The following is a 25,522-nucleotide window of genomic DNA, read 5'->3' as shown; positions in this document are numbered from 1 at the left end:
GCATGTGAATACTGCAGTGTTTAGCACTATGTGCACCTTTTCTTTTTCAGAAACTTAGGGATTTCAGCCTGTAGAGGAAATGAAGTGATCTCTGAAGATGAATTATGGTAGCAAATTAAGATCAAGAAGTAAACATTGACTGCCCTTATGCTAAAACAATTGTTCTCTTACTTCTCTGCTCTTTCCAGGAAATGTTGTTTGTTGCTATTATGATGTATATGTAGAAGTGATAGGGTTACAACAATTTGTCTCCCGTGCTGCATTCCTAGCTCTGGCAATACTGGTGTGCCAATGGCAAACAACAGATCAGTTTCTGTTTAGTCATCGCTGTCGGATAGCTTCCAACTACCCTCTCTGGAGGCTGATGCAATCATGAATTTCTCCTTGCATGACAAATGCAGAGCATTCATGTTAGTATCTGCTCTGCTTCTTTTGTATTTACAAACCCCACAGTTTTATACCCCACTGAGGAAAAAAAGCTATTGTAAAATGATGGTCGGTTACACCAACCACAATGTTTTCTTATGTGACAACTTCTGTATGTTTTGGGTTGATTCATATTCTGGAATTGTATTGATACACAGATAAAAAATCAAGTTCACAAACATGAACTCAGTGCTGGGCTTAAGGATATTCAAAATGTGATGCTGCAAATGCTTCAAGAAATCTCATCACCCAGCATATGTGCCTTCATGTCTTGTTACATCTCCATGCCTTCACACTGTAAATACAAATAAATGCCACTGGGGTATGGCATTTCCTTCCTTTTAATTTTGGTCTATGTATACTTAGTTTGTCTCCATTCTTGTCTAACCTTGTTGCAGAAGGTAGCTAAGCATGGAACAGTATTCTATCTGTATGCTCTACTTGTTCAGGTTAGTGGGGTTTTTATATTTTCTTTGAGGAACAGGTTAGAAAGGCTATCCTATCTTTATCTCTCAGTTTCTGCTTTGAGGTAGAAACAATTGGTAAGTAGAGAAGGTCCTAAGTGGTCCCAGAGGCTACATTTTCTGGCAAATAAATTAGGCCAGAGTGCATAAGGAGCTCTGGCCTTGAGAGCAGATGGCACAATGCAGCTTTAATCCAGGTGCTTTAGTCCTCTTCTGCCCTTTAAATCATATTTACATGCTGCCAGCTCGCAGTGGCTGTGCTGTCCCCAACCCCGTCTCTGTGTATTAGTCTGAGAAACCATATGTGGTATGGTCCATAATTACATAAAAGAGCAAACTAAGAATAAAATGCAAAGGCTGACTGTACCCCAGGGGCGTTCTTGGTTGACCTGTATGGATGTGGGCAGGAACTGATCTCCCTCCTGCTCTCCTAATTGTGGAATAGTATGGGAGGAATTTTTAAAAATCTTTTCCTCTTGCATGGGGAAAATAAGAGCATTTCACAGCTAAATCCTTGGATATTTCATTTATTGTCTACAATACAACTAATGCTGAGGAAGGGTACCTCTTAAAATCTGAGGAACTTGAAAAGCCTAGTCTGCAGCTATCTCCTGGGTGACTTGCTGCATCCAGAGTCCAGGACAGCACCCCATTTACTATCTCATTGTGGTCTGTGATAAACTGGAATAGCCTAGAAAAATTGTGGGTTGCATCTGTCCATGCAAGGCTTGGAATACATCCATTTCCTATGAGGAGAAATAAAGATCAAAGGGAAAGATATTTTTGGTACTGTATTTTTTCTTTGTTCCTCTGCTGTGGGGTTGTTTGTACAAATTAAGCCTGTGATGGAAGGACTTGACAGAACCCACACTTGTCTTATGTGGGCCGGGTTTTCATGTGGTTGAGCATGTGGGCAGCTGACACTTCTGAATACAGGAAGGTATCTTGGAACTCTGCTGAAATAGCTGTGTGAACAACAACAATAGCAGCTGCTGCAGCTTTTGGCACAGCAGTAATAGCTATGCTTGCAGCTGTGACAGCAACAGAAGCCACGGGAAAGCCAGGAACACTCTGGCTGCACACTCAGTGCTGGCTGCTGTGCTGTGACCACCTTTTATGTGACAGAAGTGTTAGAGCAGATGGTTAATTAAAATCCAACAAAGAGTGGGCCCCCAGGCTACAGATACCCTCCTCCTTAGACTCCCATCTGTGTAGTGTGTGAAAGGTTGGACTTCAGCATTGAGCTACAGACTGTCCCATTGTTTCCTTAAGGGGCTTATGGAGGAGGGAGAGGGACCTGCTAGCACCATGTCAGCCTATGGAACTTGCTGTTGTGTATCATTCAGGTTTGTAAAGTACAATAATGTAACACATCAATAATGTAGGCTGGGAAGCAGCCTTGCACAAAGGTATCTGAGTGTCAAAACCAGTGCACAACAAATCAATCTTGAGCCAGAAAATAAAGCCATCCTGGGCTCCATCAGGAAGAACACTGCCAGCAAACTGAGGGGTGATGATACTTCCTCAGCCCTCATGAGAGAGTTCTGGAATGCTGGGTCTAGTGCTGGATTCCCTGGTAGAATGGAGACACTGACAACCTGGAGTGAGACCTTCGAAGGGCAATCAAAGGCAATTAGGAGACTGGACCATCTGTCATACAAAGAGACGCTGACAGATGTGAGACTGTTGTCTCTAGAAGGCTCAGAGGATCTTTTCAATGTCTAAAAATAGATTATGAGAGGAAGTAAAGAAGGCACTGGTCTCTTTAGTGGTATTCAATGACAAAATGGACCCAAACCGAAGTACAAGAAATTCCATTTAAGTGTAAGAAAACCTTTGGCATTCTAAAAGCAACCAAACACTGATGAAAGAGCTGGACTGAGGAGGTTGTGGTATGTATATTCTTGAAGATTCTCAAACCTCAAACTTTATAAAGCTCTGAGCGACCATTTGTGATTTGCTCTGGGCAGAAGGGTTGGATTAGACGATCTCTAAAGATTCCTGCCAACTTCAACCTTTCAGCAATCCTTTGATAGAGCAGCCTCATAACAAAGAGTAATTTTGCTCCTCGAGTAACAATATACACATTGTTATACAATGAAAATTTGCTAAAGAACAAGGGAGAAGGCCCAAGATGGATGTCTAGAAGATTGGGTAAGTAGCTAGAAGATGGTCATATATATCTCATGGACTAGATTGGTCTGTGGGACTGAGTTCTCTGAAACATACCGGCCTTCTTGACACTGAGGTAAGTGGTGACTGGCACACTGAGAGCAGCACAAATGGGATTTATATTTTCATTTTTTACTTAGTTGATAGCTCCACGAATGTCAGCTTGAGGAAAAAGCATTTCACTCAACTTGTGTGCAAATTTTACAAATAATAGGCAAAGTCTAGCACTGAGCTGACTTGACAGAAGCAGGACCTTTGGCAGTGAATGAGAGTGGGTGGTAATTGCCCTCAAAATGAATAATGGCATTTTATCTTGTAGAAGGGTGGGAGTGGGTAGATGAACAGGAGGAATTAAGATGCGAGGGTTAAAATAATATGGGCTGGATGAATGACTAAAACATTCTGCAGAAGTCTGAATGTATCAAAATGGTGTGGGTCACTGTCAGCAAACAGAATGTTACAAGAGAAAATATTTAGCTGTGTGGATAGATGGGGAAAGCTGTGATTTAGTGCTGTTGTACTAGAAAATGATGCCAGCAAGGGAGTTGGGTAAAGCATGTAAAGACGGAGTCCAGAGAGTTCTCTAAGACTAAGGCATCAACCAAGCTGTGGGCCCTGAAGACATATGGTTATTGATATTGAAGAGATAGAGATGAGTGCCAAGAGAATCTGGAGGAAAATAAAACCAATTTGTCTGTTTTGTCTGCAATGATAAAAAGAGATTTTAATTTGGATCAGAATTAATGGCTATGGTAGAAATATGGCAATGAGTCATGAGATAAATATGTATTTATTGACACAATTTCCTACAAAGAAACAGAGGCTTTGATTCAATATGCTAATGATCAAGTTCAAGAGACAGGAGACTAGAAACTGGCAATCATGCTAGTAAAGAGAGCAGACCTCAAGGAGTCATTGTAGATTGTAGCTTGACCAACAGAGTTGAAATCTGAATCTCAATTTTGAGCTTCTCTTAGGAAAGAAACCTTGACAAAGCAGTTTCATTGAAGAGCCAGAACGAGGGGATGCAAAGGAACCAATCAAAGAAAGTCCTCAGTGTTCATTGCAAATTTCAGGGAGGTTAGAGATGAAAAGGAAGTGCAGAGGGAACAGGATTACAGATGGGTGTGAAAGTAATGTATGGTTATATTGCAAGGAGTAAGAAATAAAGGAAAAGGGTAGGAAAAGGAAAGGATGAAAAGGAACACACGGGATACCAACTGAGATTAAACCAATGTGGAAGATAGCTAAAACACTTGCACCCCTCAAAGCAATTAATTTATGGTGATCCGTGATGCATTTTTAGTGTGTAGCCTTCTCCCTTGTATTCATCGAGACACTAAGTCGTGTTCTTAAATTTAAACAAAAGGACCACCAAAGTTAAGGTGTCCGTTTTTGCTACACTTTCCAGACCTAGAGATTACTACAAGAACTTGTGATCTGTGTTTTTATTTAATTTTCTCATCTTTATGCATGTGTATATACAGAGAGTCACAACAGGCTTTTCCAACTTTGAAGCAGATCAGTACTTGTCTTGAAATTTGGAAATCTGGTTTTCCAAGTATGGTAATTATCTAAGTATGGTAAGTATGGTAAGTATGGTATGGGTATTAATCTAACTAAATGGGGTTTAAATTCAAAAAGTCAGAAGGGAATTATAATGCCACTTTAGGACAGAAATAAAACCCCCCAACCAACCCACTCCAAAACTCAAATTACCTTTGCTCCTTCAGAGAAGCAAATCACTTCCCTGCACGCATCTCTTTTATCTGTTTCAAATAAACAGTATTTGGAGATATACTGTTTGCTCAAAATATTTTATGATATTGTTGGAATATAACCAATGTCTTAAAAACCATTTTTATTATGTTTCAGATATTACGTGAAAGCCAATTTTTAAAAGTAATACCACACATAATATACTTTTCCAGATAAAGAAGACTAATCAAAATCCATTGACTTTTGCAGAATTCTTTCAGGTTTTATAAATCTGTACACGTATGAAAGCTGAATATTTGCTAAGATGGATGAGATTGTAATTAATATCTACTTTTGTCCCTTGATGTGTTGAATGCATTATGTGTTAAAAACTACCATATTGAAAGCAGTGTATTTTTCACTGACATTAAAGATCTGGTATATGAATATTGGGGCAGCTTAGTAGTGCCTGTGGGTGCTGTGACATTGAGATCTTATAGCACCTTCCAGTACCTAAAGGGGGTCTGCAAGATAGCTGGAGAGAGACTATTTGCAAGGGGATGGAACAGTAAGACAAGGGGGAACGGCTTCAAGCAGGCAGAGGGTGGGTTTAGAACAGATATTAGAGAGAAATTCTTTGCTGCGTGGGTGGTGAGGCGCTGGGACGAGTTGTAAGGACGAGTTCTGGATGTCCATCCCTGGCAGTGCTCAAGGCCAGGTTGGATGGGGCTTTGAGCAACGTGGTCCGGTGGAAGGTGTGCCTGGCCATGGCAGGGTGGTTGGAACTAGATGATCTTTAAGGTCCCTCCCAACCCAAACTATTCTATGATTCTGTGACTGGAGCGTAAAGAGAAAGAAAATAGTTTGACAGAGTATGTGTGCTTTATGTCAACTATATAACATCGCTCAAATTACAATTGCAATCTCAGGGAGCTCTGAAAAAGGGTGAGAGGGAAAAAAAGAAAAAAATAAATAAAAAGAACAACAATCCCCTTTCTTCCTCGCCGCACTGTGGAGCGGTCACTGCTGCCCCGGCCGCCGCGGGGCCTGCGGCTGGACACTCGGCAGCCTCCCGGAGGGCTGCGGGCGTGCCAGGGATTCAACAGGAGCGACGGGACCGCGGCCACCGTCGGGAACAGCACAGCGGAGCCAGCCCTCGCTCCCTGTCCCGGCCGCAGCCTGTGGCACAGCACAGCGCAGCCAGCCCTCGCTCCCTGTCCTGGCCGCAGCCTGTGGCACAGCACAGCGCAGCCAGCCCTCGCTCCCTGTCCCGGCCGCAGCCTGTGGCACAGCACAGCGCAGCCAGCGCTCGATCCCTGTCCCGGCCGCAGCCTGTGGCACAGCACAGCGCAGCCAGCCCTCGCTCCCTGTCCCGGCCGCAGCCTTTGGCACAGCACAGCGCAGCCAGCGCTCGATCCCTGCCCCGGCCGCAGCCTTCGGCACAGCACAGCGCAGCCCCAGCCCTCGATCCCTATCCCGGCCGCAGCCTGTGGCATAGCGCAGCCCCAGCTCTCCCTCCCCGTCCGGGCTGCAGCCTTTCCCGGGCCTGGGCCCCGCGCATTGCGCATGCGCGGCTCGCAGCAGTGACGCTATTGTTGTGGCGCGGCGGGGAAGCACGTGAGGAGTGCGACGTCACCATAAACACTCGTGGGCAACATGGCGGCGCCGCCGAGCGGCAAGGTAACGGGGGCGGGCGGCGGCGGCGGGGCCGGCCTCTCCCGCCTGTCCCCCCGCGGGACGCGCCGTGTCGGGCGCTGGGTCGCCCCAGCTGGCGGGAGTCGCGGGGAGGGGGTTGGACCGCTGAATGGCCGAGCGGGCGCCTTTTCCCCTGCCTGCGGGTGTCGCCTCCCGTGGCCGCGTCTCCGGGTGCCGTCCTGGCCTCGGGCGGGCCGCGCCGGGCGCTGGCAGCGGCCGCGGGCTCTCTGCGCCGGAGGGGGTCGCGGCTTCGGGCGGGACTCGGGCCCTTCCCGCACCTGCCGGCCGGGCAGCGCTCCGCGCCTCCGCGGCAGCTCGGCCCCGGCCCCGGCCCCGGGGTGGCTGGAGGCCGCTCTCCGCAGCGGGCGGCCGCGCTGGCTCCCCGCCTGAGGCTGAGGAATGCGGCTTGTCCCGTCTACGTGTCCGAGTGTCCCGGAGGAGCTCATGGACGGTAGCGGCCTTTCCCCCGGCCTGCGCGCTGGTAGTGTGTGGGAACCTGCCCCCGGCGTGCGTACAAAGCCTTGTCAGTCCCATAGTTTAGTAGTTTAAAAATTTTTGTACGCCGCGGATTCTTGCCGAACGTTCCGGAGCGAAACATTATTGCTTGACAGAGACTGAGCTCGCAGGAGGGGGAGGTACAAGCAACACCCACTGTTTCCCTCCGCCCCCGCCAACACATACAAATTGTGTCCGTATTATTTTTTTGTAAAAATAGTTTTATTTCATTACTCTTTCTTATGAAAGCGTTGCTTTGCAGTGCAGTGTTCTCGAGCACGTGGATCCTTTATTTAGTATTTAAAATCTCGGTGTGGTGTCCGATTGTATGTAGTAGCCATAGTGAGCGTGTGATAGTCTGCGGTTTCACTTTTCCAGCCCAGCACAGAAGATGATAGTTTCAGTTCCCGCTGATCTCGGCGCAAGAGAACACACGTAATTAGCCACGTCTGCGCTTCTCCGAGGGGGCTGAGGAGTGCCCTTAGCTATAGCACGAAAATTCCGTCGAGGTGTTGAAAGTAGATCCGTTTCAACCAGAATTGTTGGAGCAAGCAATTTGTGCAGCTCGAGTTTTTGCAATTTTATTTTTATGTTCTTTACTGCTGTTAGGTATGTAAATATAAAGATAGCCATAGTGCTCTCCCAGCTGTTTCTAGCTATGCACATCCAGTTTTTATGTATACAGAGAAGTTACTTTTTTAGTTTTACCCATTTTAATATCAATACAGAAGTTTATTGGATGAAGGGAAATATTTTAATTTTTTAGGGAAATATTTTAATATTTTAATTTTTCAGGTTGTTTTTGGTTTTCCACTTAGGTTTTTATCAGGATCTTCTTCAGGATGTCTCTTGTGAAAGCAGCTGTATTATGATGGATTATATGAGATGCGAGAATGATTGTGGATTAGTTGTTTGTAAATTTGCTGTGTATTCGTTGTTCCTTTCCAAGAGCCATGTTTGCCCGAGATTAAATCTCTAAGATGTTGCAAAACTGTTTTAGTTATGCCACGTCCACAGTACTAATGCAACTTATTAATGCAACTTCTGATTCAGTTGCATTCTTTGCCATGTCTCTTTTAACACAGAGGAAAAATGACAGTTGTGTTTTCTCAAATTTCACGAAGTGGCTGGACTGGTTTGACGGTTCACTGCTCTCAGGAGCAGTTCCATCCTTCTCTGTATTTCCCCACCTGTGTGTTGCACTATTGCTTTCTTGGATACTGTACTCATTTGATCTGTCAGTAATTAGATCTAGCAAGCTGAAATAACACATACAACTGTGCTTACTTTTGTCTGGGTTAGTTTTCTGTTGGGAGCACATTGGACCACAAATTGTTCCTTTAAGTGCCAGCAGGATTTTGGGAGGGCTTACAAACGAATGAAATTTCACTCCAGGTAGAATAAATGCAGTGTAGGTTGGTACAGACCCAGTATTCTCACTTCAGGCCTTTTGCACTTCAGTGTCTTTACAAGCTGTGGATGTCATAAGTTAACTGCAGTGTTCCTTCTGGCTGTGCAATTTGTTGTAATGGGGTGTTTCAGGTGGTAGCTTTCTGAAGGATCAGTAGGCATTAGTTTGTGGAGTGCTTTATTCTCATGTGGCAGATCTTATCACATGAAAGTAATGTATTTTAATGTATGTGCTCTTTTCTGCAAAGTATTACACAAAGTGGTTCCCATGGAAAGCACGTGGCAGTGTATTAAGCAGCTTTTGTTTGTTTTTTGTTTTGTTTGCTTTTATTTTTATTTCCCAGACCTTATTAATATCAGTAGATTCAGAATCCTGCTATTTCATGTAGTCTCTGGTTTCTGCTCCATACAATAATGGGATATGAATTATAAATGTGGTTATTCATGTACTACTTTACTTGGACTTTTGTCCTGTGATTTTTTTTTTTTCTTGCTGGAACCTCTCATGCGCTTCTTATCAGTGTTTTTCTCTATATGGATAGTTAACTCTGTTCAGGAAAAGTTACTGCTATTGAATTCTGGAGTCATGACTCATTCTTTATAAATGACTGTCTGCCCTAGAACAGTGTGAGCTTCAGTTTTTTGCCCTTTCTTAGAGTTGCCAGTTTTTTTTCTGGAAGTAACTTGGTAATAAGGTCATTTGTTTTCAGAGCTTTTGACTTTATGCAAACAGGTATATTTATATATTATACTTTTTGAAAACTGGTACATTTTCTCTCTTTTTGTTGCTTAGCAAATGGCAGTTTGTTTATTGTATTCAGAGAACCTACTCTGGATTCACCCTTATAACAGAAAACCATGTTAGAAAATGAGCTAAAAAGTTGTGTATGGGGAAAAGAACAAGCTTCAATTTCAGTCTGTCAGTATACAGGTGACTATTGTAGCTGATCTAAAGACAGTAATGATACTTTTTTAATGTTCTTGGAGTTCAGAGTATCTTCAGCACATGGGCTATTAAATCTTTCTCAAGTTACCAATTGACACATGGGCTGTCAGATAAGTTATTTTTCACTCGCTTGTGCTCTTGCTCTTGGAGTTAAAGTTTCAGAGTGTTAACTGGCCAAACATCTGAGGTTTATCTCTAAGCTCAGATGTCTGGCCAGTTCAGCTACTAGAAGTGTCCAAGGAGCACTGCAGCTATTACTAAATAGTGGTGTTAGTGTTGTGTGTTTGGGGAGGGGATTTGTGTTTGCAGTGGAAGTTTTGTTGTTTTTTTTTTTTTTTAATTTGGTATGTTAAGATTAACTTTGCATCCTTCAGGTATTTTGTTGGCATAGATACAGTAAATTATTTTAGGTATATATCTGTTCTGTGGGATAGGCAGTGTCTTGCTCCACCTTCTACTAGTTAAATGTGAGTGCACAAAACTCCTGTACTGTGCATTGTTGTGCCACTTTATTAAGCATTTGATTTAAAACATTTGTTATATCTTTTTCAGCCTTTATAATTTACTATGAATACAATCATAATTCTTTTTTATTATTCTGTACTTTGTGGGTTTTCTTTGTGAACAGAAGACTATCTCTCTTGAATTTATTTAAGGCTTTATTATGCTTGAATGTATAGCAGTTCAGTGATATTTCTGAAATTTCTGTATTTTCTTTCTTTTTTCTATTCATTAAGGATTTCTCTTTGCAGAAGTGCTTACATTAGGACCAGAGGGTTACTACCTGAAGCTCTTGCTCTCAGTACCCTAAACAGACTTATATTTTCACTGATACCCTGCTATTATTGCAGGAGAAGCAGAAATACCTTGTGGTTCAAGAAATCTTCAGAGCATGAGGCAGAGCTTGAAATATGTACTGTGGTCAAGTAGGAAACTTTTCTTATGTAGTTCCTGGTGTTGAGAGCTTTCTCATATTTGTCACAACATGAGCAACATTCGTGGGATTCTGTCCCTCTCCACCCCTTCCCTGCTTAGAAATTGGGCGTCTTTAAGACTAGCAGGCATGAAATTTTACTTTCTTGGAAAAAAAGTTGAGCCACAGGCTCAGCAAACAAAAGGCATACAAGATTCAACAAGGCCAAATGTGGGGCAGTCCCAAGCACAAGTACAGTCTGGGTGGAGAATGGATTGAGATGAGCTCAGGGGAGAAAAACGTGAGGGTGTTTGCGGGTGAAGAGCTCAATATCACTCAAATGTCCACCTGTAGCTCAGCCAACTGTGTTTTGGGCTATCTCAAAGGCAGTGTGGTTAGCAGATCATGTGAGATGATTTTCCCCCTCTCCTGTGCCCTCATAGGACACCACGTGGACACTGTGTCCATCTCTGGAGTCCCCACCATAGGCATAGATCCAATGTAATAAAGAGGGCTATGAAGATGGTCAGAGAGCTGGAGCACCTCTCCTATGAAGGAAGGCTGAGAGAGATGGGGGTTTTTCAGTCTGGAGAAGAGAAGGCTCCAGGGACATCCTGGAGCACCCTCCAGTACATAAAGGGGGCTTACAAGAGAGCTGGAGAGGAATTTTTTCCAGGAATGTAGTGATAGGATGAGGGGTCATAGCCTTCAGCTGAAGGGGGAGCATAGGTTTAGACTGGGTATCAGGAAGAAGTTCTTTGCTAAGACTGTGGTGAGACACTGGAACAGATTGCCCAGAGAGGTTGCCTGCTCCCTATCTCTGGAGGTGTTCAAGACCAGGCTGGATAGGGCTGTGAGTAACCTGGTCTAGTGGAATGTTGCCTGCCCATTGCGGGGGGCTTGCAGCTAGGTGATCTTTAGGGTCCCTTCCAACCCAAACCATTCTGTGATTTGCATTTTATTACAAGCTGAATGCCAGATATTGTAGCATATCTTCTGTGGAGCAGAAGAGTATGTTGATCAAGTTAATGTTGGCTTGATGCTTTGTGGAACACTCTAATGTATTGGCACCTAGTCCTTGGAAACAGACTCTAGATGCAGTAGGTACATCACTGTGCCCAGTAACACTTTAGCAGTGGATATGTGAGTAAGCTTTGGGCAAACATCAGCTATTCCAAAGAGGAAGATGGAAATTCAAGCAGTATAATACAGACTTTTATATTGAATTATATTTCTTTTTACTTAATGCATAGTTCTAAACTAAGATGCTTTCTTTTGTGGGTGTGAGGTTACTTAGGCCAATCATTCTCTGAATTGAATTAATTTTATTGGCCTGTAATTGTTTCCTTACAGTGTAACATTTTTTGTTCTGTTTCCTTTCCATCAGAATCTGAAAATAAGGTGCTGCACAGCTGCTGTATCTGTTGTTGATGTTTGTGGACAGAGCCATTTTTCCTTAATTTGAAGTTTGCAGAACATTCAGACTTTTCTACTCAGTCACTTTCTATGAGCATTCCCACTTGCTGTTTCAGCTGTTGAACCCTTGGTGAGGTCCTCTACCTGATTCCCTAACATGAGGCAAAAAATGAAGTAACTGCTATTGAAAAGTTGTTTATACCAGTATTTACACAGTGCCATAATTAGTTACTTACTCCAGAGCAGTGGCTCATTGACTATGTAAGAGCTTCAAACTGTGTCTGTTATGAGATGCTGGATTGCATTTTGGCAGAGCAGTGCTGGCCTTGAGCTGTACTCGGTGGCAGAAAAGGGGAGTAAGTAGAACACACTCTCCAAGAACACAGGGTGAGAATATGAAGTGTCTGAAACATGGGACAAACTAGCTGGGAGAGTTGCAGTGCTTCTCCTTTCTGTCAACTCTTCTGTGTTTGACAGGTTGTTGGTATGTTACAGACCTAGGAACAGGAGATACAACAATCAGTACACATGATGACAGCTAATACTTAGGTGCTCAGCACAGGCAGGGTGGAAAATACATGGGTGAGGATGGCAGGACCATCCTGTTCTGTGGTAGCCCCAGATCTTAGCTCTCCTTTTATTTGTTGTCTATACTTCATTGTCTTAGAGTGCAATGTTGTCATCTTTCACTAGTGGGTAGCACAGGGCTGTAAATTGCTATCAAATGGCAAACATTAAATCACAAGACTTTGCTTGTATTCTCTCATATATTGTTGTTGGTGCTGTAGCATCCCAAAGGCCTTCTGCTCATACATGTCTTTAGAATAAAAATGCTACAGACATTGCCTGTTTGCTGCTCAGTGTAAGCAGAACAATAGAAATATGGAGATATGCATTGTCCATGCTGTGTCCTTATGTTATTAAGAATGAGACAATTTATTTCTCAGAAAATGTTACTGGGGCAATGGTGGGACTTCAGAAACCTATTTTTTGCTGGACACAGACTATAAATACTTGAAGAGTTTTCCAGAACCTTAACTAGCATATGCCATGACATGTAAACTGAGCCTACATCCTGCTGCTTCCATCTGTTTTTTTTTTTAATAGTGGGTGGGTAGGCAGCTATTGCTTTGTGCAGCTTTCCTGAATTTTCTGCTGTGGTTCCCTGTTTCTATAGACCCTCACTCAGGATACGAGTTGGAATAGCTGTTGTCTCTGTGTGGTACAGTGCTTTCAATGACTGATCAGATGAATTGTGAATTTGCCTTTAACCCCTGTAGCACCCATGGAAAAAAAGAAACAGGTCAAAGTGGCTCACTAGCATTTGGAAACTTGCATCAACTTTCAGCTTTTGGTGGGATTCTGAGACAGACAGGCAATGGGTCTAGTTTTCATTCAGTAGAACTGGACAAATAAATATGCTGTGAATTGTGCTTGTATGCTGCCAGCACGGACTACTTGATAAGCAGGAAAGACTTATGCTCATAAGCTTCTCAGGTACATCTTATTTCAAACTTGAAACTTTAGGATTATTAAAAAGTGATACTTAAATCATACTACCTTTTTTCCTACTGTCTCCATGATTTTCTTAGAGAAAAAAGTTGCCAGCTGAATGCTTTTACAGTCTTAAGTTGCCTTCAGTAATGCTTATGATTTGAAGTATTCTAGGAACTTAAGGATACCAAGGATGGATAGATCTGGTCTGCACAGAACTAGCTTTAAGCTAGTAAAATGTCTGAAAATCTTTCAGTAATTCCAATGTACAGCCGCAAGATATAATTAAAATGTGTTTGAAATCAAGTTATTTTCAAAGTTGTTCAGCTCCTGTCACATTACATCTTCATTTGCTTTGGTTGTGTTGGTGTGTGCTTTTGATAAATGCTCTTCTTTTTTTTTTATTTGTGTTTTTGTTGTGGAACCAACATGGCTTTCATGTAGGTAATAACATCTAAACCTGTGACATATGCTTCTCTGTGGGCAGTTCAGTAGATGTTTGCAAACAGGTACGGAAGAAAACAGAACAATCACTGTTTAAATCTGTAGTGAGGTCTGTCATTGCTGGACAGCTATTTTGGCCTCGAGCGTCTGAGCAACACAAATGGCTTTTCTTCCCTGAGGTTCTGTTTCAGGGACCAGTGGATAGACTGCAGAACACAGAATTCTTATTAGCTGGATGGGTGGAAGGGCTGTAATACTGGGGTGGGGGATACTTTTGGGATTTTATTAAAATCCTTGGGACACATCAACTTATCTAGTGACCTGTGGTATGCACTTATTAACATCAACTTGTCCTTTTTTTTATGATGGGCATAGTGATTTTGTGTAGATTTAGGGGAAGAGTGATGGCTCTAATCATATGAAAACACAGCAAAAGATTGAGCTTGTCTCCACCTTCTTCTTACCTTTGTAAAGGAACCCATGTGAAATATGGAGGAGCCCATATGTAAAATAATGACTAGTGCAAAACCAAGGTGAGCCAGCAGTGTGTTTTCCTGTCTTGTAATACAAAAAGCATAATGGACTAACTGAGCAGATAATATTCTTTAAAACTCTTGAATTCTTTCACACAGTGGGTAATGAGGCCTTCCTAGTTCACTAAAGGCTAAAGATTATCAAAATTTCAAGGAGCTTAGGTTGCTTTCCTGTGCCAAGGGGGTTGACAGGTAATACAGAAGCAGATTTGGGTTGGTTTTGGAGGGGTTATAGTTATTTCAACAGCTAATGAGGGGCATCGGTCCCGTTATCTTGCCCTGCCTGTATATAGTTCCTTCTGCTCTCTCCATATGTAGCAAGATCTCACTATGTAGTTGTTGCATGCAGACCTTACACAAGTCCTTGGTATTTTACTGATGCTTCAGGTAATCCTCTAACATCTGCTGCCTTTTTGCATGTTCTGCAGTAACCTACTGCTTAGGCAAGAGTCAGTGTGTGAAGCCATTATTTAGTTTTGAAATCTGTTTTCTTGAATGCTTAAGAGGTCCAAGTGTGCTGACTCACCAGGTGTTTCCCTGAGTGTTGGGCTGCAGAGGCCCTGAGCAAAAACCTTTGTAGGCCACATGGTGTGTGAGATTGAGCTACTAAGTGTAGTAGTGGTTGTCTACTACTACAACCAGAACTGGTGGTTGTAGTGATGGATGGGTTTTATTCAAATCTAACTATTGGTATACTGTCTTTCGGTTTGATACTTTCCTTAGTACTAATTACTTGTACATGTAATTTAACATTACTTTTCTTCTTTAAATTGATTTTGAATAGCTTGTCAGTGTTGCAGTACCAGAAGACAAAAATCTGTAACAAACTATGTTTTACTGTAAAGTACTGTAAGAATACCTAATAGCATTTTTGAATTTTCAGCTTGCTAAGAGCACTGTGTGAAATATAGCCACTCAATGTAGCTAATTTTCAAGTGCTACCACTATAGAATTACATTCCCGAACTCAGTTTGTTCAAATGCATTTATGGAGTTACCTTACAAAGTACTGCTGAATAGAGTGGCTCAGTATTTTGAAGAATTCAATATGGTAACTCCCAAAATGTTTTGCAGAGGGATTAACTGTGAAAAACCATCTAGATACTCTTTTGTACAATAATGCTATCTCTTTCTTCAAATTAGTTACAGTTCTAGTTAACAGTTGGAAAAAGTAAATAAGTAGATCATGCTTGCGATTGGAAAAGAAGAATCTCAGCAGCTTGGCCTTCTGGCCTTTGAAACTTGTAGAAGATTTTCTCTTAAATAACAGTATGAGGGGAATAAGGTGCTTTGTGTCCAGTCCTCTGTTTTACAGACACCCTCTGAAGTTCTGAGCGTGTGCTTTGGGTTTTTTGGTGGAGAATGGCACAGGGAGCTGAAGCTGTTACAAAGAGCAGTGTAAGATTTTTCAGTTGCATGACAACTGTGGCATTAGAAACACATTTTCTTTTTCCATGAAAGGAAGTGTTTGTCCTTCTGAGAGATTAATGGACAGAAGAATAATAAAACCAGTTATTAGATGGCATACCTTCTAGACTGAGAAGGTATACTTTCTGATACATTTTTTGCAGAAGTGCACTTCTACCAGTATAACTCTGATACAAATAGATTTTTTTTTCCTGGAGCAGCTGTCCAAGGGGTTGATGACTGATTCATATTTCTGACTAGTTTTCATGATACATCAGGTCCAAATAGCTAGAAGGTAAAATTTAAATAAACATCAAGGTTGCCTTGTTTGAACGGAACTGAATTTGAAAACAGATAATTGCACCAGTGATGATCTGCATTTTGTTTTATTCTTTGCAGAATTCTGGTTATTTCTTTTGTATCATGTTGGACAGTAATTAGGGTGGGTTTTTTGATAGAAAAGAGAAAAAACTGTAATAGAGAACAGGAAAGAAGACTTCCAATATTTGAAAGGCAATGATGTTAATAGTCCTTCAAGCAGGAGATGTGCTAAGTGACCTTTAGAGATTTCTTCCAAGTGATATTTCAGCTTAACTAGAGCACTTCTGAAATTTCTTGCTTGTGTTAAAGGTAGAGAAATTGCAGCAAAACTAAAACAGAAAGAATGAATTAAGTAAATTTTATGGCTCTTTTTCAGCCATGTTTTCTCATCTGGCTAGTTAAGCTTACACACCTAACCTTTTGAAACAGACAGGCAAAACTAACCTTTTAGTTTACTGGCCTGACTACAAGTGTAATGATTTTAGAAAGCGGATAAATGAGAAAAATAGCTCCTGATATTTTAGAACCAAAGAAATGCATTATCTGTCTCTGATAGTTAAAAATTTCTAAGCTTTGCCTTTAAAAATAGGTTTCTTAAGGCAGTGTTTGCAGCTTGGTGTGAAAATGAAAATGGTTCTCAAACAATTACTGTTACTGTTTGATTTATTTCACTTTCACAAAATTGAAGGGACTTTTCACTCTTAGACTTGTGTAAAATAGGACCCATTTACAGTCATTATAGAGCTTTTAAGAGTATGTGTATGTAGCTTTCAAAAGCCTGCTAAATTTTGACAGCCAAGGGTTCTTTGATTTTCTTTTAATTTTTTTTTTTTGAGAGCATGATCAGAATACTGTGAAGGGTTTTGCAAATGCTTGAATGCAAAAGTTATGTGGGCCGTGTGCACTCCTACAAGACCTTCTTATCCAGCTGTTACATATTCTACCTTTCAGATGGAATCTTTGCCACTGGCCCTGCATTTAATTTCAGGGTATAGTTTTTTATTTCTCTGGAGTTCGTCTTTTTACAGTATATTGGTCCATTTTAAATTTAAATTAGTTTTATAATTTCAACATGCTTAATGGTAGGTGGCAGAAAGGCAGGCTATATAAGAAAGCCTTTTAATGTTTTAAAAGCTGTATAGGACTTTCACTGAACCTGTACCTGCTGATTTAAAAATAATTTTCTCGTGGTGTTTTAACAAAGTAGTACTAGTCAGTATGTTGCTTAGAGAGTAAGTTTGATCAGTTCCATTTCCTATTGTTTCTTGATTTAGGTAAGTGAAAGACTGGGATCTTGGACTCTTTGTAACAAAATCCCTAACAAGATATAAGTGTTTATTTCGACTTCTCTCAGCGAGTCAAAATGATAATGAGTACCATAGGGGGATAAACAATTTTAAGGATTTTAAAACATTGTTTTTTAAAGTTTATTACTCATTTTGTTATAGGTTGTATATGAGCAAGAAGGAGTTTTCATTCACTCCTCCTGTGGAAAAAATGATGACCAGGACAACTTAATAGCAGGAATACTGCGTGTCATAGAAAAGGTATGTACATAATACACTTACTGAACTTTTGTATTTGTTGGCAAAACACATAACAAGTTTGGCAAATCTTAAATGCCTTTTTAAAGTGTAGGATTTTGTACACGAACAAACATCACGTTGTGTTTGACATTGTCATCATCTATATGTATATGTAAGTTTTAACGTAGTCACACGGTGACTATATATGGCAATAAATACATTGCTGTGTAGTGTTGAATTTTTTGTGATTTGTATTGTAGGAAAATGAAGTGGTAGTAGACTGGAGACCACTGGATGAGACTTTGGATACTTCTAATATCCTCTGTGCTGGAAAGGTTGGTTTGTTAGTTATCAGTGTTCTTCATTATGTTTCTCTAGAGATTTTATTTTGTGTTAACTAATGTGTAGGTGATTTCATAACTGGAAGCAAAGCTTATTTATTATTGGTAGTAATAGCTATATGTAGGAATCTTATTTGCAGACTGCAGGCCAGTTCAGGTTATTAGAATACATGTGTAGGTTGACTGTATTTAGTTTTTACTTGGTTCACAAATAAAATAGTAGAGGACTAACTATGAATAGTAAAGACCAAATGAGTGTAAATATATCACAGTCACCAGTCCCTCTGCATCTACTGTGTTGTAGTTTGGTGATTCACTCTTCATAGTTAGACACGAAAGTGAGAGGTGCTGTTCTAATGCAAAATAAAAATAGAAGTCTGTGGGGGTTCCAAGATGCAGTGATATGTGGTATTTAATCAGTATTAAGAGGATGTGACTAAAAAAGATTCAAGTTTTACACTTAAATGAATAATTTGTTATGCTTATAAAGTCTGCAAGAGAGGCAAAGATATTTTAGGATGTTGGAATTTACTAAGTAAAACACATAGTCTTAGTCATAAGTCCAAATTTCCTGTGTTGAACTGTATTATGTTTCTGAGGATTTCAGTACATTTTCTTTTAATCTACAAAATAAAGATGCTGATTCTTCAGGTTGAATCTGAGAAACCAGGTCAATTTTCATGTCTTGTGTTTTTTGATAGTTGCTTTTGTTGTTTTATCTCAGGATTCCAGTTCTGTTGTGGAGTGGACTCAAACTCCGAAAGAAAAATGTTCCCGAGGAGCAGATCGTCCAAGTAGTTATGAAGCAGAATGGGACATGGTCACCACAGTCTCTTTTAAGAAGAAACCTCATTCAAATGGAGGTACTTAAAAAAATGTGGAGGGTTTTTTTGTGTGTATAGTGTTTTGGTTTTCTTCCATGATGGTAACTTGTAACTAAAGAATTGCCTTTAAGAATAGCCTTTTTGAAAGGCTGGGATTCATTTGTGGTAAGAGATGAATATCTGGGTGTGGAAAAAAATTCACAAGTGGAATAGCTGTCATCTGCCTATGTTTTTTTCCTTAATTTGGTGGAGAATTGTATTTAAAAAGAACATTAAATCTAACTTCTTGCTTCATCATTAGATGTAGTAGCAATTTTATCTACACTGGGCTTGCATTCTTTAAAACAAGTGGAATTCAAACTAGGTGTCATGATAGAAATGAAAATGAAAAAATAAGTGGTTTGCTACTCAAATGCCTTTCCATACTGCAGCAGCGGGGGGAGATGGAATGTACAGTTATGACATACATGGGTCTTTAATATGGTCTTTTTTACGTGGTCAAAATAATTCTATAGCTACAACATTTTTGTTATAGTGTCTCAGTAGAGATGTTGAAAAACAAGTTGTGATGAAAGAACAGTGATTCTCGAGTAATCTTTTTTTCTCTGATTCGCATATAGTGTTTTTTCTTTAATAATACTTGTTTTCCATGTAGTATTTCACATCCTGTAACTGGGGATTATTGTGCTTGTTTTACCATCTTTATAATGGTTTTAAATGTCATGTCTGTCATCTACAGGGTTTGGATGTCAGATTATGAATGTTTTTGAGTAAAACACAGTCCTTGGCTTTTACATATATATACACACACATACACACACACACAGCATCTCTGTTGGGTAAATATGGTTTACCACATCACTAGTTTATATTGAATTTTCATCTCCAGTCAGCAGGGCATTCCTTCATCCATAGTGACTGTCACTGAGGACTACTTTGATTATGCTCTTTGCCACTTCTTGCTTATTTCCAATTGCTGTAATTTGATGGGAGCAGGCCAGGGGGTGTCCCAAATTCCTTCTGGACATGCTGGCAATTTTGTGTCCTCTGGTAAAGTACACTTTAATCCCTTCTCCTTGAATATATGGAGTTTTGCACAGCATGTATGCATGCTTTCACACTACCGGAGGAAAGGGTGAGGGGGAGATTTCCAAATCCTTTGCCCTTACTTTGGCAGCAGCCTTACACGACATGTGGCTAGTAACTGTGGGTAATATATAGGTTACAGGATTGTAGCACATATGATGTTTAGTTTGGGTAAGTAGCACTACCTGGTGGAAGTGCAGGTTGGATTTAGCTTGCTGCTGGAATTTGATACAGCAGATGTGCATTTAACTGCTTGATCACTTTTGTTGTAGGATCACAGAGTATCTTGAGTTGCAGGTAACCCACAGGGATCATTAAAGTCCAGCTCTTGGCCCTGCACAGGCCAGCTCCAAGAATCACACCATGTACCTGAGAGTGTTGTCCAAAATGCTCCTTGAACTCTTGTTAAGTTTAATGCTTAAACTTAAGCATCAAACTTCCCTGGGAGTCTGTTCCAGTGCCCAACCATCCTCTGGGTGAAAAACCTTTTTCTATAAACTGTAGGTACAGTTTTAGGGGAGTAGCCTGATGGACTTGTTGATTGTTTTACAAGTCCATAGAAGACAAGGAGGCTCAAAGGAAAATGCAGAAATAGTAGTTACAGTGCGTATTTTATTATTAGATACCAATGCTGGTGTTTAGGTTTTGAGTTTGTTTTTTAGGAACAGTGATAGATATGATGTATTTATAATTGCTAACACTGAAAGTCAAACTGAAATCATGTGCTGATTTTGTTTTTAAGATGCTACAACTCATGCAAACAGAGAAAGCAAGTGGTCGTTCCTGTTCAGTTTGACAGATCTGAAATCAATCAAACAAAACAAAGAAGGCATGGGATGGTCTTATTTGGTGTTCTGTCTGAAGGATGATGTGAAACTTCCAGCTCTTCACTTTCATCATGGAGATAGCAAATCATTGATTAAATGTCTTGAAAAGCACGTTGCACTGAATGAGTAAGTATCAGACAACTCATAGTTCTGTAAAAAAAATACAGATTATTGGTTTACTTAAATCATGTATTGAATTTCAGAGTAATACTTCCTGATTGTTATTCCATTCCTTTTTTTATTAGTAGAAATAGTTTTCAAGGTGACTGAAACTATGGTTTCATATATGCATTTGGAATGTAAGCTGAAGTTTAAAAATTATTGCATTGATTTATGAAGTATTTTAGAATCTGAAGTGTTACTAGCTCCAAATGCCTCAGTTGCTCCCTCTAGTGGGTGCAGAAGCTTGTTATGAACATGCAGTGTAAAAGTTAAATCCTTCATGAGCTACTCCTATAAAATGGGATAATTTGTGTTACAATTTGAGATGCTCTCCTTTGTGCAAAATATGCATGAATATTTATGTGAGTGTGCAAGGTAACTTACAGTACTGTCAGCTAAATCAATTAGTATATAAATGTTTTCCCCCACAGTTCTGTTCCCTTGTAATTTCTTGCCTGGTCAGTGTTTCACTTTTCACTCTTGATCTTTACCACACAAATCCACTATCTGAGTGTAAATATAGTTAAGACCCTATCATTCTGTTAAATAATTTGGTGTTGTTGTGTAGTTATATTGTGCTACCTCCAAGTTTTTTACTAGGATAGCCTTTTTGATCAGCATGCATAAGTGCAGAATAAAATAAAATTTTCTGCACTCACCATGTCAGCATAAATATAATTGAAGAAGCCAACAGGTAAATAAGGCTAGATAGAATATGAAGAAATAAATGTGATATAACATGTATACCTATAATATCTGTAATATTAGTGTAGCATGTAATCTGTTTTCAAAAGTGTTTTGCTGTTGTGACTTGCAGCATAATAGTGTGATGACAGATTTGAAGGTGGATAGTGAAAGGGCTGTAGGAATTCTTACAGAGGGCTCTTCTTACATTAGTAGCATCACTGGGGCCAGAGATGCCTTCAACAACTAGAGCAGGCGAATGCTGAGTAATACTAAGGAAAATTTTGCTGGAGAGCAAGTCAGTAGGATGTGAGTGGTTGTATATTTATGGAATTGATTTGTGAAAGGCTTTGACAGTTTCAAGGCATGGTGTTGGGGTTTGTGATAATCAGAAGTTTTCAGCTGCTTGGAGAAGGTAGCATGGTCAGTGTGTCCAGTTGGTGGAATGCCACTGGCTGTAGCATTGTAAGTGAGCTTTGTAAGGGGAAAAGTCAGGAAGAGCAAAGGAGGGGCTAGTAGGGAGACAGGATGAACTTGTAAATATGAATATTCCCTGTACAACTGTAGATTAGAAAGTCCTGAATCACAACTTCATCTTAAATCCTGAGGGTTTTTTTTCTCTAGGTTCCCTTCCTTAAACATCCTCATTTAGTTTCATAATTTCCCAGCCTCTGCAGGCATAGGGAAACATTGTTGTCCTGCCATCCCCCTCTCTTCCTTTTTCCCCAAGGAAACTGTTCCTTTTTGAGCATACTGTGTTTAGTTATTTGTGGATACCTTCTGACTAGCTGCTGGTAAACTGGGGCAGGTTTTGGGAGCAACTGATGTAGCAAACTCTGGAAAAAGACTGTGTTATATGGTGAGTTACAGAAAGCTTTCTATCAGATCTGTGTAAGCTGTTACTTGTGGACTGCAGCAACATATTTGAAGTTTTCTAACTGATTTCTAGGATAAGACAGCAAAACTTGAGGTGATGTTCAAGCTTGGAGGAGGTGCTGTACTGCTGTATTGTATTGCCACCTTGAACAGTTGTAAGCATTAACGAATGCAAGAGCAGATATTTCAAGAACTTTAAAGTAAAAAGCAAGGATAGCTACAGAAATTCAGTTTGGATGGCCTTAAGCATTGACCTGAGCAGGAATTTCAAGTTTTAGTTTTCTTATTCAGTTAAGGTGTCTTCTGTCACCAAATTCTGTTCTGTTGCTTAGTCATGAATTATGACCATTATTTTTTTCTAAGGAAAGAGAAAAGAACAAATAGGCCATTCAAGTTATGGAAATGACAGAGTCAATCTGTATGTCTCTGTTGTTTCCTAATGGTTATTCATTCTTTAGTACATAATGTATCTCAGCTCACAACCTCATTTAGTAAAAGATGTTTACTCAGCTGTCTGGATGCCACAAACAAATATTTGTCAGTGTAATTACTTGTTATCACAACTTGTTTTTTATAAACATGGGATATTGATATTAAGGCAGAAATTTTAGCTTATGTATATATTATCTTTATGTTATTGGCCTTTTTTTATGTTCCTATTACCTCAAAAGATTTTGTTCTTCTCTAACAGCATTCTTTATAAATACCACGTCATTGCTGAAATCAGCATGAAGCAGCTAAAGTTATACAAAATAGTTGTAATTTGTTGTCCTTAGGATTAGGTGCCTTCTAGTTTAATTGCACTAGTATAATATTGAGAAAATATCATGTGCACAGATGACACTTTCTAAGTCACAGGACTATGAGGAAGTTTCAGAAAATGTATAGCTCACAAATTTTTGAACATTACCTAATGTGTTGATACCCCCCTGACTGTCCAGAAAGTGTGTTTAATTAAAAGGGAGGTGTGGTACAAAGTTTTAATTCTTTTAGTTAAGAGAAACATAATACATGACTCAGCCTTTGCCCCTGTGCTGCTCTTTAGAAAAAGCCAATTGAGCTTCATTAACTGTTGGTGCCTCAGAACTATGACTGTGATGTCTGGCTGTCTCAAAAGAAGATCTCTTGTTGCATTTCATATCCGTCAGTGTTTACAGTGTCCTGTCCTGTTGGAATGGGAAAGAGATAAGCCTTATTAAAGTTCTTATCTTTGACTTTAATAACATGGTAGATGATGCAGGTGCTAATAAAAAGAAAAGTAATTTTTCTTTCAAAAACTAGAAATAGTGGATTTAAACTTTGTGAGAGAGCAATAGAGAGGTATTTTATAAATGTAAGTCTGTGCAATGGATTAGGGTCAGATGGCAAAGTGCTTGGCTTTCTCCTGCCTGGATACAAACTCTGAGGCTTGAATGTCAGCCTGCTTTCTGAGCTGTTCTCTCTTCTGTCACCTACTGAGCAGTAAATTGGTGATTCAGCAGCTGCTTAAGGAAGTAATGGGGTGCCTGTGCTGAAGAAGGGGGCAAAATGGGATGTTGCAGGGGGAGTAGGTGTTAGAGCAAAAGAACAGATTCATTACTGGGAACAGCATGGTTTCAATGCCTTTGTTGTCACTATTTTCATCTGCCTGTGGAACCCTGTTGAGTAGCAAATGTGTTGAGCAGGAGTGTACAAATACAGTGAGTTAGACCAAGTCAGGTTTGTATTCATTAAGCTTCTGGAGTCTACACAGGAATATGTTTGCAGGGCTGTACTGGGATGGTTCTGTTTTGCAGTACAATGGCTCTGGTGTCTTTTAAACTCCTATGATAAAGGAGATTATTCTGAATAATTCCAAGATTCATACTGATAGGAGCTTGTTGTAGTACTATAGAAATTTGTTGATGTGCTTTCATACATTGAAAAGCAGTTTGTATTCCTTAATGTAATGTTTTACAGGGTGCCATAATGTAAGATTTACTAACTGGTAGAAAGAATTCCTTAACTGTATGGGTGACATAGGCTCTTTTCACTTCCTCTATTATGTTAAGGGAGTTTGAGCATATATTGTGTTGAGGCTGACTGTGTCTCGCTACATTTCCTGTGTCACATTTTTTTGTCCATTGTCAAAACTAGAAAAATGTACTGAAGAAAATTTTGTCACCTACATACATGTAAATGGAGTTATCTTCCAGAGTAATTTCTCAAAAAAATTTCTAAAGCTTCGTTTTTCAGGGAATGAAATAGTACAATTCAGAATTAATATGATAATAACACAATCTTTTGAAACATGAAGGTTCCGTTTTATGAAGCGTTAGTTGTCTACCTTGTGCCAAGGACTGATCTTGCATCATATGAATGATCTTGCATCAAATCTTTTATTTTTTGCACTAAGCCTGAAATGTGACTTCATAAATCCAGTAAATGTTGTGAGAACTTAACAGAAAAAATATTTGCACCCAGACACCCTTTTTAAATTTTATTGCAGATCTCCACATGATGAGCGGGTTCTTCTTGTGAAGACTCAGAAGTCACTGTCTCAGTCTTTTGAAAATCTCTTTGATGAACCATCATATGGCTTATTACAAGTATGTATTATCTTCAAATTTTTTATTCTGAAGACATGTATTGAAAAAATGCACCCTTCAATGTCACAGGAACATTTGCTGAGTAATGATTTAGTGCCATTGTAGAAGCATTAACTATATCCTAAACCAAATGCTTACTGTAGAAAGTACACTTAATTGTATGTTGTTTTCAATGATGTAATAACTTCTTAACTCTCCTGTGGTATTATTTTAAACCTATTCAATTTCTTGTTCTCTGTGATTCATACATTTGCCTTAGTATTAGTGGGGAAACACTTTAGAAGTTATCACAACATATTAATGATAATTTTCTAAGTTTTCCTTGACTAAGTATTCTTTTCATTGATATTTTCTGAGGCTTTTGAAAGGATAATGGAAATACAGTAGCAAAGAGGACAGTGTTGGCTAAAAATATGGGGGTTTTTAATACTACAATGGCTTATCATTTGGTGAAGCTTATGGACTTGTGAAAGTCAGGAGCAAAACTTGGGTGACTAGAATGAGGCCAGAGGGTTGATCCACTGCCGTGTTGAATTAAAGAAATTCTTCATTAATTAATTGCGTTAGTTTCTGGATTGAGTTGTCAAATAAAAATTTGTGTGAAATTCCTAGCAGAGTACATGATTGTTCAGACTGTTTTTTCTGTGAGGGTAGGGCAACTGGGTGTAAGGTTTCTGTTTTGTGCCATGAATCACCGACAGCAAACAGTGGATCTGATCCACTTCTATGTGTAGGTCAGGCTTACTGAGAGCACTGCTATCCAATCTTACAAATCAATTAGCAGTATTATCTTCAT

General features: G+C 39.9%; 1 protein-coding gene across 1 annotated transcript in view; it reads left to right on the top strand.

The window, feature by feature from the left end:
• Positions 1-6,366: 6,366 nt before the first annotated feature.
• TBC1D15 (TBC1 domain family member 15) overlaps positions 6,367-25,522 on the top strand; it is a 35,765-nt gene continuing 16,609 nt past the window's right edge. The window contains exons 1-6 of the mRNA XM_066549610.1: positions 6,367-6,440; positions 17,282-17,380; positions 17,620-17,694; positions 18,425-18,563; positions 20,353-20,563; positions 24,627-24,726. Coding sequence (XP_066405707.1) covers positions 6,417-6,440; positions 17,282-17,380; positions 17,620-17,694; positions 18,425-18,563; positions 20,353-20,563; positions 24,627-24,726 — 648 coding nt within the window. The 5' untranslated portion in view covers positions 6,367-6,416. The remainder of the gene's footprint in view (positions 6,441-17,281; positions 17,381-17,619; positions 17,695-18,424; positions 18,564-20,352; positions 20,564-24,626; positions 24,727-25,522) is intronic.

This window comes from Molothrus aeneus, chromosome 5, assembly GCF_037042795.1.
Source record: "Molothrus aeneus isolate 106 chromosome 5, BPBGC_Maene_1.0, whole genome shotgun sequence".
Taxonomy (NCBI): domain Eukaryota; kingdom Metazoa; phylum Chordata; class Aves; order Passeriformes; family Icteridae; genus Molothrus; species Molothrus aeneus.
This window is presented reverse-complemented; position numbering and strand designations above follow the sequence as displayed.